The 18,890-nt window shown below is 38.4% G+C and overlaps 1 protein-coding gene across 3 annotated transcripts in view; it reads right to left on the bottom strand.

Moving 5' to 3' along the window:
* kcnab1a (potassium voltage-gated channel subfamily A regulatory beta subunit 1a) overlaps nt 1-18,890 on the bottom strand; it is a 156,124-nt gene that overhangs the window by 88,785 nt on the left and 48,449 nt on the right. The window contains exon 1 of one of the 3 annotated variants that reach the window (XM_084717314.1): nt 2,510-3,706. The exons of the other annotated variants lie outside the window; for them this stretch is intronic. Within the exon in view, the coding sequence (XP_084573440.1) occupies nt 2,510-2,718 (209 nt within the window). The 5' untranslated portion in view covers nt 2,719-3,706. Of the gene's footprint in view, nt 1-2,509; nt 3,707-18,890 lie in introns of those variants that run through there. 3 annotated transcript variants of the gene reach the window in all.

Below are 18,890 nucleotides of genomic sequence, written 5' to 3'. Positions count from 1 at the left end.
GAAGAAATCCGTAGTATCGTCCATAGTACATGAGTATTATCTCAGCATCCTCTCAGGCTTAGGCCTTTTATCCAGGTTAGAAATCAAAAATAGGTCATTTCAAATAAGGGAAAAAATGAAATCTTGCAGTTTGCAGATGAAAAATTTATGTCCCTGCGAGAAAGAAAAAGTAATTGTGCATCATTAACCTATTTTGTCATGTGCAGAGCACGACAAGCACCCTCATTTTCTCAGAGAAGTTTGCTGAACTTTCATTTGGCAACAGCTACTACACACACGTCCCAAAATAAGCGTAAAATTTACCTACAGCAGCAAAACTATTGCCAGATTGAGGTCTAATGGTGTCAGATGTATCTTACTTCCCTGCTTTTACACTGACAGGTTTTATAAAGTGACTTTATTCAATGGAATATTAACACCATCAAATACAGGGGCACAGATAAGTTATTGCTACCTTCAGCCTTCAACCTAGCGATATCTTTTCTACACATGCACACACAAAAAAAGTCTTCACGCACACACACACACACACACACACACACACACACACACGTCTGGTTTCACAGTGATCTGCAGAGCTTGGAAAGAAAGAGATGGCACCATATTTTACGTAAGACTCACAGCCTGAGGCTCGAGAGTCAAACACACAAGTCAGCTGAGCAGCAACACTGCTGAGGTCAAATCCGACTCAGACACTCTGCCCACACTGCAGAGCTGTCTCACCACACCACAGAGAGAGAAGAGAGAGAGTTAGAAAAAAAAGTGTTTAGGTGTGTGGGAGAGAAGCAGAAGCATCTTCCATTCATGGCATTTGGAAGCATTAGGATATGAACATTTGAGTACTTCTGAGCAAGGCAGAAAACGAAGGAGAGAGGTTTGAGACTTGTGTGCGAGTGTGTATATGTGAGAAACAAAGTGTAAATGAACTGTGAGGAGAAAGAAGGAAGGAGAGAGGAGATGTAGTGACAGACAGAACACACAAAGAACCTGTAGGAACCGTCAGTAAACTCTCACCAGGTAGCAGACCGTAAACCTAAGCATTTATTCACAAACGCTGTCAGGTTTGAATGAGCAGCTTCTGTATTACTGATCAGTCTGGAGGCTGAGGATCAAATTTGAAATGTGTAACGCAAGCTCACTGAAAACATACTGCGGGCTTGGCAGAAGGTGCCTCAGATGGTGCTGGCAAGAATGGCTTTATGAAGTGCCACAATATGACAGCAACAAAAGGCATGTGAGGGGGGATTTTAAGGCAGAGAGGGGGAACCTTGAGGCAGGTTATCAACAAGATTTAAAGCTGTTTTCTTAGAGTATTTACATGAAAAGATTCCTTAAAGCAGTAACATAACAAATCCCTCAGGGTTCAACCTAAGTAGGGGTGGGCAATATGGTTGAAACTAGTGTTAAGATGTTAATGTGAGTTCAAAATCAGGTATTAAAATTTTGTTGAATTCATGGAAATTTACATTACATTGGACAAAAGTCCTTACATGTGTAAAACAAACATTTAAATGTCAAATTGTCATAATTATAGCTGCAACAATTAGTCGATTAATTAGCTAGTTGTCAGCTATTTAATTAACTGCCAACTTTTTTGACATAGTTTATCATTTTTTGAGAAATGTCCAAATTTAAAAATTCAGCTTCTCAAATGCAAGTATTTTCTGGTTTCTTTACACATTTATGACAGTTTAGTAAATATCCTTGTGTTGTGGACAAAACAAGACATTATCTTGGGTTTTGGGAAACAATGACAAGAATCTTCACCATTTTCTGACATTTTAAAGACCAAAAAAATATACTTTAATCAAGAAAATAATCAACTGATTAATCGACAATGAAAAATAAGTGTTAGTTATAATTAGTAGAGCTACGATAACTAATGGATTATTTGATTAGTTGTCAACTACTAAATTAATCGCCAACTATTTCAACTGATTAAACTGCCTGAGTCATGTTTTAAGAAAGAAAAGTCAAAATTCTAAAATATGAATATTTTCTGGTTTCTTTTCTCCTCCATGACAGTAAACTGAATATCTTTGGGTTGTGGACAAAAAAAAAAACATTTGAGGACATCGTCTTGGGCTTTGGTAAACAGTGATTAATATTTTTCACAATTTTCTGACACTTTATGGACCGAACAACTAAGTGATTAATCGAGGAAATCATTAGTTGCAGCCCTACACATGAGGGTCTCTCTAGGTAGTTTTTTTTTTCCTACCATGTGGTTTTTACTGTTTTGAGTTTTGAAATGTGTCAATTCTTGCACAACAGATGAATTAAGCTGCATTCAAAATTATAAATTATGCTGTCATCTCAGCTCAAATGAAAAATTTAGCAGCATAATAAAAGAATAATGAAGATGTATCAGCTCACTTGATGAGAAATGAAATATAGACAGCAACATGAGTAGCACAGCAGCACATACAAACAACTGGGGGGGAAAAAACTAAAGCACAAACACACACACACACACACACACACCTACTCCTAACTCTGACACACACACCTGTACTTCATGCCAGTGTGTTTCCCCGTTGACTCCTTGAGTGAAATGTGGCGTGGAGTGAAGGAGCCGAAGCTGCGGGCGATGATGGCCACGGTGCGGAACTTGGCCCTGGCTTGGTTGACCACGTTGGGGCTGGTGGCACTCTGCTTGCTGTGGTCCCCATTCCCCCTCTTCAGGTTGTGGTCTGTGCAGGCAATGGACACCTGCATGGCTGAGCTTCAGTGGAGGGAGCAGAGCGCAAGAGGAAGAAGGAAAAAGTGCAGACGGGACAGGTGGAGTGGAAACAGACACCAGCAGGAGAGGCTTGAAGTCCCACAGATTCAGCGTGCCGTCCTCTTTTCTTCAAAATCTGTGCTTGGGCTCTCTTGATTCTTTTTTGCAGTTCTTCTTTTCTCCTTCGAAATGGATTAAGTCTTCAGTCGCTCACTTCCAAACACCGTGTCTCCATTTGAATCCCTTTTTTCTAAAGCAGCAAAAGCTTTTCCTCTTTTCTTTTCACTCTCACATCAAGTCTTCCATTTTAATTCTTTCCTTCAAGAAGAGCAGCAGCGGAACAGGTCAATCATCAAAAAGCCTGAAAAGAACAAAGACTCCTCAGTTCTTTGAGGGATTCCCAATTTATTTTTCCGACCGGTCTTCTTTTCTCCTGTGTCCTGCCTCTGATTCCGAGCTCGGGAAACTCTCTTACAGGGTTTCAGCTGCAGAATGACAATCAGAGGAGCCGGTGAGAGTGCAGGGGAGAACGCAACAGAGAGAGGGAGATGCGACCCAGGCGCTCCGCTATGCCTGGTCTGACTGTGGGAAGAGAGGGAGAGAGCGATAGTGTGAGGGGGGGAGAGGAGGGTGAAAGAGGAGGGGACAGGGTCAGAGGAGGGAGACAGAAACGGGCAGAGAGGAAGGAGGAAACAAGAAGGAGTCACTCTTAGGTCCTGGCAGCACACACCATCACACTTCTGCCATCAGCACTTTTTCCCGTCTTGTCACTTCTTCTTCTCTTCTCCCTGCTCCTCTTCAGCGCTGCCTTGCTCCCGCCTGCTGATGTTAATGCGTGTCACTAATATGCTTGTGCCCCAGTTTCCCCCTCTTCCTCTCTCCTCTCCCCTTTTATGTCTCCCCCTCGCTCTCTGATATTTGCTCTCTATCCGATATCTGTCTTTGCCTTCTTCCTGTTATTTCTGTTTTCCTCAGCAGGGCGGCTACTTCGCCGTCAGCACACCTTCAGGGAACTGAGAGGCATGTGGTGCAACACAGCATTCTCTCTCTCCCTCTCTCTCTCTCTCTCTCTCTCTCACTCACTCCCACTCCCTTTCTGTCCCTCTCTCTCTCTCTTCAGCTCCCACTACATCTGTCTCTCTCACCCTTTCACTCTCGTTTTTCTCACCTGTCACACCTCTCTGAAAGCTCCTTCCTCTCTTCCTTAACAATAATTTCGATGCAGCAAAGCTGTTGCCCTTTATTCCCTCTACACTCTACACACTGTTCTCTCTATTGTATTATTTTTTCTTCCTCTCTCCCTTTTTTTCTGCCTTGTTTTCTCTATTTTCTGGACCAGCAGACAAGCAATTGTTGCACATTATTCTACAGTACAGTAACAAGACATAATAAGCTGTACTTTGTATTGAATTAGACAAAAACTATGAAATAATATCTTCTTATTTGGACAGCATTACACCCTTTATTAGACTTAATTAAAGGGTAATTAGTGACACACAATCTTACTTTAATTTACAGTACAGTACACAGTTTGTTATGCTTTATTAGTGTACCATTAGGTGTAAAATGTCTTATTACGGTACACCTAGAGTCTAATAAAGAAGTTATTTCTAACTTTTGTCTAATTAAATACAAAGTACATCTTGTTACATCTTCTTAGTGTACTGTAAAACAAAGTGCAGGCCAAGTAAGAAATACCTGTTGGCTCTGTGTCCTTAAGCTGTTGTAGCAGGGTAAATCCTGCCATTTTGGCTCTTTGTTCTGCTTTACAATTCACTTTAAAGACAACATATAGTGAAATATACATATATATACACACACACACACACACACATATATATATATATATATATATATATATATATATATATAACTATATATATATATATATATAAATATATATATATATATATATATATATATATATATATATATATATATATATATATATATATATATATATATATATATAAATATATATACATATATATATATATATATATAAATATATATACATATATATATATATATATATAAATATATATACATATATATATATATATATAAATATATATATATATATATATATAAATATATATATATATATATATATACATACATACATACATACATACATACATACATACATACATACATATATACATACATACATACATATATATATTATAGTGAAATTCACAAACTGAATTTGTCTTCATATTCATTCATCACGTTTTGTACATTTTCTGTACATGCACACATAGATTCAAAAATTATGCAAAGCGGCAGTACATGCAAGGCAGAAACATATATTTGCTGACATTAAGTAATAATTTTTCCCCAAATCCCCTCACACACTGTACATACAACCCCCATAGGCAGCTACAAATCAAAGCGAACGAGACGAGGATGGATGGACGAGATGGGGGAGGTGTGCACAGATTGGAATCAAGAGAAAGAAAACTAAAAACAGCAGGCTGGGGTGTATCAGAGCTGAGAGGAGAAGGAATTAATGCATCTGTGTTTGTGTTTGATTATAGCATGAGCATCTGCCTGCATATGAATGACTGTGTATTTGTGTGTGTGTGTGTGTGTGTGTGTGTGTGTGTGTGTGTGTGTGTGTGTGTGTGTGTGTGTGTGTGTGTGTGTGTGTGTTTACAGAGTAAGAGGTGTTTATATTGTGTGCTTTCCAGTAATTCTATAAGGGGTGTCAAACGGAGGTAAATAGAGCATTTTGCGGCAGGGTCTCTCTTTCTGTGTGTGTGTCTGTGCGCAGTGGATGAGCACATGCAAATGTCAGAACTGCTGTGCTTATATGCGCAAGTGTTTGGACAGAAGAGACAGACCATATCATCATCTGCACTCGACGAATACACATAAAAGCCTAAATATGCATGTATGTTGTTTGTGTGGTCATTTCAGCAGATGTTTTTGCTGTAACCACTGATAAATTTCTAATGTTAACACACGAAAAAAAGCTGCATCAGCAACAGTCTACAAGAGAACATGGTTGTAAATGCCATGGAAATGTCATGGTAAACCCTTGTGTTATCAGTCAGGTTGTTGTTGAAAATCAGCATTTAAAGTAGAGGAGGGAGGCGTAGAGCAACAACTAGGAATTAGCTGTACAACATATTGCTTTACTGATAAAAATAATATGATCTCTTCAGCATGTGCCACGCATGCCAGCTGAATGTGAGCCACATGTACTGTTAGGTTAGTTTTCTGTACAGTTTTCTGTTAGTGCCGAACAACACATCTGGGTATTGTTTGAAAGTGCTGATACAAAACCTACAGTCCAAAGAAAAAAACAAAACAACTTCTCTTGTCATGTTACTTGGATAGTATGAAATACTGTACAGATATCCATGGTGCCCTAAGGATGAACTCTAATAACTTTGGTGATCCCTTCAGTGTTCCTTTCACCATTTCTTTATTTATTTTTAATTATTTTTGGGGACTTTTTGTACATCTGAGGATAAACAGGATGTGGGGAGAGAGGGGGGATGACATGTAGCCTGAGGCTGGAATCAGGCCACTCTGGCCGCTGCTGAGGATGCAGCCTCAGTACATGGGGCAAACACTCTAAAACACTCTAACTGTGGGTTACCAGGGTGACATTTGTGGTTTGAGTGAACTGCCGCTTGAACTATTGGATACATTGCTGTGAAATTCTGTACACACAAATAATTCTTACAATGAATTGTAATGACTCTTATGATCCTATTTTAAAGTGGCTAAAATATGACAGATGTAGGGCAAATGTACTACAATGTGTGCCACCAGTTTTCAGTTTCCAGTTTTAGAGGTGTAAATCACAAGTTTCATCACAATATAATATTGAATTGCTTCAGACAACATTACAATATTTCACCAGGAGAGCTGAGTGTCAGTTACAGTATTACCTACAGTAGATGACAGTGGATTTGCCCCCAGTTAGGAGAAGCAGAGAGGAGTACCAGCATGGACAAAAGCAATGTACCACTATGGACACAGTCAGCCCAAATCATATTTTAGCCACAAAGGTCCACCCAAAATAATGTAGAATTAGAATTTAGAACTAGAATTTAAAATCTGAATTTAGAATTAGGGGTGTAAGTCACAAGTTTCATCACAATACGATATAATATCAATTCTTTGAACAATACCATAAAATTGATTCATGATGACTGGGGGTCAGGGGAGCTGACATGACCCCAGTTTGGAGAAGCAGAGAGGAGTACCAGCACAGAGGCTAAGCAATGTGCTACTATGGACAAGGTTAGCAGCAAAATGCATTTTATCCACTTAAAAAAAAAGTGTAAAAGAGTAAATCTCATTTCGCAGTTTAATCAGAATGCAATGTAATGACTCCTTGGATAATGACTCGATATTTGACAGTATCATAAAATCTCTCCTGATCTAATTTTGATTCCATTCGATCTAGGGTCCTCCGGTCAATATGAGGTGATGTATTTCAATATAATAGCTCAGTTACATGATGACGGGGAGAGCTGAATATAACAGCTGTCTGACAGTTCCAGGTAAAGGAGTAAGTAGAATTAAAACAGTCATACAGTCAGTTCTCAGCAGTGTAACAGCAAATCATCTTGCAATCTCTTGCTGGCTCCTTCCACACAAGGCAAACAATTAAATTATTATGTTTTTTTTTTTATTCAAATGTAATCCCTTTATGAATGGTCTGTAAACAGTTCATCTGTAAACAGTTTGTAAATATGACATTATGAATTCATTACAGGACTCCTCCTGCTAAACTGACCTGATCCAAATAGGGTTTTGGAATCATTCAATAAGAGCGTTTTGGGATTAAGTGGTTTATGGAAACCGGGGCCAGAGCTGCCTGTAGAGGTAAATGTTTACATCTGACAGAGTGATTTTTATTCAGGGTATACATTAAAATTAAACTTGTGTCTGCACAACAAGAATGTATATTTTTTTTGTAGTGTTATAGCCTTTGTATTGTCTGTTAGTTTCATATAGTATGCATCATGTTTGTGCAGAATAAGAGTTCAGAGAGCATGCTTTTTCATCCAATTTCTGCCCTTCTCTAAATGAACTCTTCATACTATCTCCATCCCTCCTGCTCCACCATTCCCACCTTACTGAGAAGTACACAGCCTCAGATCAATCTCACACCTAATGGAAAAGTAGCTCATACCAGATCGATCTCGTCCCACTCCTTGGGGGAACCACAGATTCCCAACCAATTCCACACATGGAACTGGAGCTGGTTTAAATCCTCTCTCCTCTAATGAGGAGGAAGGAAAAGTGCTGACTGAAAAAAAAGGACTGTGGTTGGAAGATGTGTTAATGTCCGGAAGTGTGTGTGCAACACACCACTGTCTACCCATCACTGTCAGAACACCATAGCTGCTGGATGAAATTTACCGTCAACAAAAAAGTGCAATAATTCTGTGTGTGTGTTAATCTGAATTAAGGTTTACCAAATATGTGTAAAGTACAATGTCTAATTTGATACTCAAACTGATAATCATCAACTTTTTTTTACTATTTAAGAGCGAATATTAAAGGCTCTGAAACGTACTCAAAGTATAAAAGTAAAAAGTAGCCCTCTGAAGGACATTTCTTATAGATGTTTCTGTGCAAAGCTAACTGAACATCACCTTTTCTCTGCGATTCAGTCCCTGTCTTGTTACATCAGCCATGTATGATATGTACTGATGGATACACCATGAAATCATTTTTTCTGTGTTATTGTCCCGCGATAACCACATTACCAAAGTACCTCAATCATGTGATGCCTACCACAGTGTTGGGCTCATTACTGTCATCACTGCTAATTTTATTTTTCATGTTATTCTACTATGCAATGCATTTGGGATCAGCACATTAATCTTTTAATAAATCTATGGATAAGTGCTGTCACACACAAGTCAGGAACACAGCCTCTGCATCACAAACATGGCCTCTGATTGGCCAACACTCAACCCAATGCATCATGAGATTGCCAGTGGATTGCTAAAAACATGCAAACAGCAACTCTTTTCAACATGGAAAAATGTATCACAGAAGAAATTCATGTTGGCTACATTGGCTAAGTCTCCAAGAAAACGCTGCAGGTCAAGGCTGGATTAACACTAGCACTAGCATTAGTATTAGCATGATCTTTTCTACTCAGCTTACTTCAGGGCTAACCCCTGTTCAATTTTCAGCAGCTGGGAAATAACAGACAAGAGTTTGTTGGTCTTGAGAAACTGCAGTGTTTATTAGCTGACACACTGTAACCTGTGATGTACATTTACTGCCAGACTGACAGTTTACTGTACAGTTTACTACTAATGTGATGTACCTTTTTGAAAAATTTTAAAGCATAGCAAGTATAGATATTTGTGTTAAAATGTAGAAGTAAAAAGTTTTCAGGAAACCATTACATAGTAAAATAAAGTACAGCACACTCTGGGGTTTGGCCACAATTCACAGCTCCAATATTTCAACAGTGTTCTCCTGTATGTCTTTCTTTCACCTTTTGTATGCGTTTGCTTTGTTTGAAGAGTAGGTCACATGCACACAAATATATCACTGAGGAGATACATGTGACAGATGCATTGTGTAGGAGCCCAAAATCAATATTCCTCATATAACACGGAAGAAATGCATTCACAAGTTCGAACACACTGTACCTAGATACATACTGACAGGTTTTATTAAATTATTGGAAAGACCACACATTAATTGCTTTGTTGCTCAGTAAAGGAGAACAAAAGCAAAGGCAAGCTCAGAGACCTATTAAGAATAATCATAATGTCAGTGATGGCAGTTTAATCACAAGTGAGTGTTGGGTACTATAAGTCTAGCTTGCTTATTGTGCATCAGCTATTGCTGATCTTCTTAAATGCTGTGAGGTGTTACTCAGCATGTACAGTATGTGCTGTGTCCTTAGGCTCTACTGCAACAACAAAAAGTAGTGTTACAATGTGGTACAATGTCAAGCAATTTAATATTCGTTGTAAATTTAATACATAAACCTTGTCAGGAAGTGTTCAATTTAATTTCTTTCAAAATCCAGTCTCAGATTTGCATATATCTCTTTTTTGGATGTTGGTGATTACTAGCCGTATATGTGAAGTTACAATTTAGCTGCAATTAAAGGACCAGATTGCAGGATTTAGTGGCATCTAACGGTGACCTTGCAGATTGCAAACACCTCTTACTTCCCCTCCTAAACATGTAGGAGAAACTATGATGGCCATGAATCTTGCGAAAAATGCAAAAGGCCGTATCAAGAGCCAGTGTTTGGTTGGCTGTGCACCATATATAAATATAAACTGCTCATTCTAAGGAAACAAAAACAAATATATACAAATATCACATTCCTGCCATATTCTGCCAATAAATCCCTCTAAATCATACATACTAGACCTTAAAGTGTTCTAAATTTTTAATTACAAACACAAAGACATTATATCCTTTGAGTCTGATATACGGATATGGTTTAGTGTCCAGAAATACGTTAAAGAGGTGGAAATGAGTTCTGCACTCCTCTCAATAGAAGCGGAGATTAAGACATTATAGTAGATCATTAGTCAGCATTTAAAGGTCACTTAAATCTCCACGACGACACCAACATGGGTCTGAATTAAAGATTAATGATACAGGTCTCTCTCTCTCTCTGTGTGTGTGTGTGTGTGTGTGTGTGTGTGTGTGTGTGTGTGTGTGTGTGTGTGTGTGTGTGCACTTCAGAGCAAGAAAAACAACACAAACTTTGCAGTAGTCAACACAATATATCTAAATTGACTGATTACCCTCAAAGCCTGAAATCTCTGCTCTTCCAGCCGAGTTAAACTCAGACTGATGCAGCAGTCAGTCAGCCTCTCAGTCTCTACAGCTGTGTCCCATAACGGCACTGAACAGTAGTCGGGATGTGGGATTTATTTATTTATTTATTTTTTAGAGGCGAACAACTGTCCGACCATTACAGTGACATACACTAGCTGCTGGTTCTGTCTAAAAATAAGAATAAGATCTTGTGAGTTAATCTATTAGTCAGATTGCACATATTTTAAGCCTTTTTCACCATTTTTCTGATTAGCATCTATGTTTTGTTTTTGTTTGCCCAGCAGCTGCCCCACGAGCAGCAAGTGATGACACACTCATAACTCTGAGCGTAAGGCAGCGACTGTGTCCTACTTTTGCACCTGTGTGTGTGTGTGTGTGTGTGTGTGTGTGTGTGTGTGTGTGTGTGTGTGTGTGTGTGTGTGTGTTTTCTACTTCATGTTAGCTCATGAGCTCTCAGCTTTGTCAGCAAAACCCCACAGACTACATAGTGAAATCCCCATGAGGTGCCCCACGCTATGTGTGAGTGTGCATAGTATGAGTGTAAGCATATTTGTATGAACCTGTGTGTGTGTGTTTGTGTTAAAATTTTTGAACAGTGATGTATTGTGCATCTCCACCCAACTGTCTAGCCTTTCTAAGGTCAATGCTCCCTGACCTAACGCTGATGTGAATATAATTTCTATGATATACTTGGCAGAAAGCCACATTTTTATTTCTGCTGAGCAAAGAGGTACACAGTGCACAAAACACACACGTATATGTGTGCTTGTTCATGCTAATGAAAAAAACACACTCAGAAACGTAAACACAAGTAAATCTAAAAACTGGCACATTTAAAATTCACTGTACACTGCTGAGTCATTGCTTAAACTCTCACACAACCATTCCTGAAGAAAACTGCATCGAAGAATAAAAATACAGACCAGTACACAACTGAGGGCTCTTTTGTTAGAGGTGTTATACCACGAGTAAAAGGTCAGCAAAACAATACTCAAGGACACTCAAGGACATTCAAGGTTATTTTGTTCGTATAGATGTGTGTTGTGCACAAAAACGTGTTTTGTGGTCATTATTCATTACTATCATGCTGCACATTTTTATTTTGCAACACAATACTGCACAATACTGTTATATCCAAGCTTGCTGATGTCAACCTACAAAAAATGCCTTTGCTGCTTTAGAGGGTTTAATGTGTTGCCATTAAACTGCAGGTTATTAAGTTTGCACTAAATAATGGATTCAACAGATTCTAAACTGAATAACATTGCAAATACTACAATGACAGTGTAGTGTCAGCAGTGTCAGTAAACAAATATCACAGGGCTGTATGTAATGTTCATGTATTCCACTGCACACAAACTGCATGGTATGTAAACTGACATGTATAATGCAGAACCAAAATGCACACATACATTCCATCCAAAGCTTTTTAGCCATACACGGTTAGCAACATGAGCTGAGGTTAGCACAACAAGCTGATCAGTGTGAAGGTGAATCACACTATGACAGGCACAAAAGAAACACTGGAGTTGGAAAACACGCTTGTGTCCTTTAAACACATTATCTGGGAAAAATTCTGGTTCTCGGTCAGCTGCAAAAGCAACAGCCCGTGCAATAATTATTATTTAAAATTTCAATATAGCTAAGGTAGAACTAACTGAAACATTCCGGCTAATGCACAAGTTTTATTTTTTATTGGTCTATTTATTTTGTATTTTGAATTTCATAGCATAAGAGATTATGCTTTTCAGTTTATTGCCTGCAGTGACCCACTCACTTTTGGGAACGTATGATCGTACAGAGAAATACAGAAATGTTTGAATTATTCCATATTTTTACAATAAAACTGTATACCAAACTTGCCAGTGGGCAAACTTTTACCTCAGAGTGTCTGTGTTTAATGTTTGCACTTCAGTCTGTTAAAATTAATGAAAAGAATATCCTTACTTGGGTTTTTTCCCACTACGGGTACAAACTGAACCGCAACCTCTGTTTCCATAACACCCCTAAAATATAAATATGACTTACTAAGACATTCTTGGTCAGTTTCAGCATGCTGTTGAATATGAATTTGATTATTACAGGAAAAACTTAGTTTTGCGACATCATTTCACAGGAAATATATATATCCCTGTTAACTGAGTACTCAGCACTCGCTATAGTTCATACTGTATGCTTATGCCCTTGTCTGTGGCTCTGCCTGGAGTGCCATGACGTAACTTGACAGGGCAGCATCAGGGATGTCACCCTCTTTATGACTGTGAGCTCTTCATCTCCTGCCCATAGGACTGAGCTGTTCCCGCTGCCATGGACTGAACCATTTGTGGCAGCTGTAGGGTTGTTATTAACAGTGAGATCTTATGCTGCTGTAGAGCAAATCAGACTTTACATCCTTACATTCCTACCAAGACTGCATGGTGAGCAAAACAAGAGAACAGACTTATTGTGCAACTAAGGTAGAAAAAGTCACTTATTGGGGTTAGAACATGTTTTTTAATCTGTTCAAACTTATTTTATCTTCAAACTTTCAGAGTGCCACTCCTTAGAGAATCAGATACTTTTATAATCTTCTCCAGGTGTTAGAACTAGGTTGGAAGCATAACATTTGCAGTAAATATGCTGAAAAAAACCTCTGAGGAGATAAGGTGAGTTCACATTTCCTAAAAGTAGCAGTTTGATACCTGTATATGAAACCAAACAGTGAAATATCTTCTATTTGGTTTCTATTCTTTCTCTATTTCCCACATGCCTTGCAAGCATGGAGCCACAACATGTCATGTATGAAATGCGTCAGTGGAAGCTTCAGCAATCTGACCAGGAATGGAATAAAATGGGCCAATTAAATACAGCAGGGCTGATGAGGGAAAGCAGAAACGAGAGTGGGTGGGCAGAGAAAGGGCAGGTCACTGGAACTGATGGGAAAGGGGTTATTGCAGGGCAAATGAGGGAAGGTGGAAAAGTCTGAGGGTATTTGCTGGACAAGCAGAGAATGACAATGAATGGGTTTTGAGAAGCGGGGATGTGGCTGAACGCAGGGACAGAACAGCAGAATTTGCTCCAAATTAAACTGCAAAATAAAATAGTTTGTCCACGCTCTCAAAAACAAAATACAGAAACATTTGCTGTTCTTGTTCCATTTCTCAAGGGTGTAGGGTAGCAGAAATAAAACAGTGGACTCAAACACAGACTCAGAAGGCAGAGCTATGCAGTTCAAAGTGATTTAATAAAAACAAAACTCAATAGAAAAAGGATCACACTTTGGTCATGCAGGAACAGAGAATAGTCCAAAAGCAAACAAATCCAAAGAAAGAGGCAGGAAATACAACGTACAAAAAAATCTGCAATGACACAAAACACAAAGAAAAAAAGACTAGGCAAAGGTTGGAGTGCGTAACAAGAAGGACAAAGACAAACTGGCAACAAAAGGGGGAAAACACACAGACTAAATACACACTGAATTCATCAGGGGCAGGTGAAACTAATCAGTAATCAAAAAAACAGGCAAAAAGACAAAGACGCGAGGTAAAGAAAACAAACACATGAGGAAAGGCTAACAAAAATGGGTAGGTAGAGAGTAAATACAGTAGCAACAAATTGGAAACAATTGTCTGGATTAATGAACCTTTAATCATTGCAATAAAGTATTAAAAAAAACAATTGGTGGAGGGCAGCAGATGAGAACAATAATATAAGGGCTACAACAAACGATTGTTTTTTAAATGACTAATCTATTGATTATTTTTTCGATTATTCAATTAATCTATCGATTAATTTATCGATTAATCTAAATATATTTTTATATAATTATATAACAATTAATTTACAAAAAATACACGTCAAAAACTTGTGCATGCATATGTGATGCATATTAACTTAATAACTAATTACTGTAAACCCTTCACTGAACTGAAAAATCAGTATTCTGAGCCAAATTTTAAACTTATTTGATCACCGTAGTCATGCAGTATGCAGGTAAGATGATCACTGGCAGTGTATTTTTGCATCAGTGTGGACCAAAGAAAATACTTCTCATTGTTTTTCTGCCGACTGAAATTAATTACAGACAGTCTGTAATGTTAGTTTTAGCCATTTCTCACTCATACATGGCTGATAAAGTGAACAGAAAGTATAAAATGAAATGAATGAAAAGAAAGTTAACAGCAGCGGTGCAGACATCACTTAACACAGGGGTGATGCAGAAACATCTAGAACATATATCTTAAATGACTTCTACTAACATAAATATGTTCCAAGTGTTGATAATCCTCATATATCGTGTTTGGGTGCTGATAGAAAGTAAACAGGACGATGCTGCTGCTACAACATAATAGTATACAGGCTTTATGGAGAGCAAAAGAACAATTCAGTCTGTCATTTTAAAGTGACAGCTCTGTGAAATGACAATAACATACAATCAGAGTCCAGCTGTCATTAAATATTCCCCCGTTCCACCAGCCATGACTGAGGCCACAGGTCAAAGGGCAGAATGACAAAGAAAGAGGGAGTGCATGAATGCTTCATTAGTCAATCATATCCATTTAAGTCCATAAAAGCAGCATTTCAATTTCACCTCTGGCAATGCAGTGACCTTGCTCTCAGTGCAAATGGTGACAGTATGGAGGCTGTCACACCTCCATCACTTCCAGCAAACTCTGCCCTGCTCTCAGTAAACAACAGGCAGTTTACATGTTACATTTTGTGCTTATTATTTTGTTTTGTAACTCATGTTTACTTATGTTAACTTACATCATAATTATGTTATACTGCCTGCACCCTCATACAGTATATTGTGCAAGTATTATTATACATAAATTATTCTGCAGAATTTCCACAGTGCCACTATGGGAACTACGTTAAAATGTGAATATGGCAAATTTATACTGTAAGCATCAGCATATTGTTATATTACAGTTATTAAGCCTTCATATAATTTTGGTAAGAGCTCATATGGGAACGGAGCATGATGTTATTTCGTGTTCAGCTATTTAATATTACCAAGGCATCCTGGGTAATAAGCTTGAACGATGCTCAGCGATGCCAGCTGAGTGTCATACATTACTCCTGGGGTTTTATTCCTGTACAGTATGAAATTTTGTGTCATTTAAGAGGTTTACACACTGAAGCTGTGTAGATCATGGGTCAAGGATATTGCAACGCTAAGAATACTACAGTGATGAGTCTTGGCCCTGAGGTCATCCTCATGTCAATCATGAACCATATCATGAAGAGATGCACCCCCCCACCCCCATCTTCTCACAGTGGCAGAGCTGTGGGCATGTCTGCAGAGGAGGCACATGTGGGCTTAAGATGGATTGTAATGTGATTTTAATGACCAATCACTGAGCTTTGTAATTGTGTTTTATTTGCCTTAATTGTTTGATTAAAAAAATCTTTAATCTTAGCAACCTTCTCATTTCAAAAGGTCACCACAAACTAGTTATGATACATCAAACACTATACTTTGTCATGTGCAGGAGGTGATACATCAGAAAATAAAGCTGATAAACAGTTTTAAATCAACATAATACAATTAGACTAGACGAGTGCACTCCTGTCAGATCTCCACCAGGCAACAGATGATGACGCATCTACTGTAATGCCACCACCAAGTATGTTCTTATGTTCTGAAGTGTTTTTGTATGGCATCATCTTAGTAATAAGGAAAGTTGACAAGGAAACAATAAACAGGACAAAGTCCAAACTTCTCAATTTAAACATTATTTTTTATTTAGAAAATTACAATCAACTAGATGGCTTTACGTCAATACAACAGATATAGAAATCTACATCTGTTATTCTGAAATTCTGAATATACTTGATGCTGTCTATTCATGGATTTGAGTCTACATGTCCCAGTGAAAGCTGTGGGTATTCAGAAGGTGAATGTTTTGGCATAGAGCTGTTTATATTGCCCCCAGTAATTTAATTCGATTTCAAGACATGGCCACTATTATGTTAAATTTTTCAGGTTTATAACAAACTGAAATAGTTTCAAAATCAGGAGAGTTACAGTTGATTTATGAAGTCTGCATCTCATGGACCCTGTGTGCACCAATATGGTGACCACGCAGATGCATAGCAAAGATGGCAGTGAAGCTAACAGGGATTTTTCATCTCATATATGCAGATTCTCTAGTTGAAGATAAAACTAAACTTTTCTATGAATATCAGTTTTTGAGCCACAACAAAGGCAGAAATGTGGCCTGCAACATACTGGACAAAGTCTGTCTTTAACCTTGCAATTGTTAATGACTTGCCGTCTCTACCAACCAGTTAAGAAGAGTGTAGCAATCAGCAGTTAGTATAAAACAAGGCAGTCATTAAAAAAGGTTTTTTAAGGTTTTTCAAAAATTGTCAATCACCGCAATCACAAGAGGTCCTTGAGCATACAGACATAAATGGGCATGAAAAATATTAGGATGATGGGTCCAGTAGGGTGCGAGATTAGCAGTAGACAGGCTGGTGGAGATAATAAAAGCCAATACAAACAAAAGTCAGTAGGTTTCATGGTTGTATTTAAAGTCCTCCTCATGAAACTTAAACCTGTGTGTTGAGACTCTTCCTCATAATAACTCATGTTAGCACAAAAAGTATTTTACAGGCATGAGGGTGGGTAATCTGGGTCGATTTATTCTTCAGCAGTGGCAAATGAGCAGAAGAACAATTATCCGCAAAACATTGCCACTCAGCTTTGCATAAAAGCCAGAGCTTCAATTATCCAGTGGCTGAGCACTGAGGTGCATCACAGTGGGAAGATGCCAGACACTGCAGCTGCCACCTCCACTCATAGTATCAACAAAATTACCCCTGAAAATAAAACCACATCTCCTCCAGACCAAGAGGACCTTATGTAACAGATCGCTGATTAATTACTACAGTACATGACTCTACTTAACTCTTGTCAAAATTATGAGTTCAGTGTATAATTAAGATGTCTTTGTAGTTCTCTGGTCAAATTAGACTCGTAAAATTGTAAAAGTGCAAAAAGATAATTATGCCCAAAACAACACAGACAATTTTCTAAAAATTTGTAGACATTTGAGCAGTCTCTCTGGTAATACACTGGCATGTATATAGAGAAGTTTACACTGATACAAACACAGACAGACCTTCCTCATTCTGTCAGAAACTCTGTACAGTACATTTACAGTATATTTGGTGAGTGTTTTAGGCTGTATTACATTTTGACAAGATACCACAAACATCTTCCTCGGGGCCTCTGTAGTCTACTCAGTGGTTAATCTGAATAGGTTTAAACTGTGATTTGTCAGTCCATAGTATGTTCAGCTCATATTCTGTGGCTAATTTCAAATAGTGCTAACCCTGGACTGACCTTCTATATCTATTTTGAAATTTTAAGAATAGCAACATGCAATACTGACATACAGCTTAATAACATACAGCAAGTCCACACACACACACACACACACACACACACACACACACACACACACACACACACACACACACACACACACACACACACACACACACACACACACACAGGCAGGTCACCACTGGGTCGTAATCTCCAATGTATCCATTAGTTGCTGTCATTGTTCTCAGAGGAGCATTAGATTACAGCTAGTCATTTAGACTTGAGACAGCTGCTGAAGATAAGAAGGGTCAAAGTGTCATGACCTTCTATCCATCACTGACACAATCAGTCACCTCCGCTCCCTGCACTGACAGGACAGTCTCACAGTACAGCTGCAGTCAAAAGATAGCACATCAGATTGCAATACAGTACAGGCAATGGTTAAAACAGCACAACATGTTACTAACTAGATTTCCTGATGTTGTGTGTCTTTAAACAGCATTATTTCTTTCTATTATAATTAGGGCTGCAATGGATCATAGTTGTCCCATGACCCATATGGATCGGGCCCCACAGTTCAGCATGCACGTGATCCACGGACTACATGTACCTATCATTGTGCGAAACACAGTCTTACTGTTGCTGTTACTTTTATATAAGTAATAATGCCAAAAATCTCAATGCAGAGTTGCAGTGAAAGGCAGGACAGATATGCGCTGTGTTTTACGATGCAGTACATCTCTGTGAAGAGCGACTGATTTAAAAGCAATCACACTGCCTCAAGTAAAATTGCAAGCATGACTTTGGGCATTTTCACTGTTGTCATAGAAACAGATCGTAAGACGGTGACATTTATTGAAACTTTGCCAATATCCGATGTCTTCACTTCTGCAGTTCCTCTCTGCTCAGTGGTGCAGCTTTGTGTCTGCTTCTTTGAGACACAGTGTGTTGATTGGCTGTTCCTCATGACTTCTAACCAATCAGATAGTGCTGTGGGCAGGACACTGAGATAGACTACAGCGTGTAGTGTATTATGTTGTACAGTGTATAAAT

This window comes from Lutjanus erythropterus, chromosome 4 (genome assembly GCF_056507025.1).
Source record: "Lutjanus erythropterus isolate fLutEry1 chromosome 4, fLutEry1.hap2, whole genome shotgun sequence".
NCBI classification, from domain to species: Eukaryota; Metazoa; Chordata; class Actinopteri; order Lutjaniformes; family Lutjanidae; genus Lutjanus; species Lutjanus erythropterus.
The sequence above is the reverse complement of the archived record's forward strand: the minus strand, read 5'-3'. Positions and strand labels throughout refer to the sequence as shown.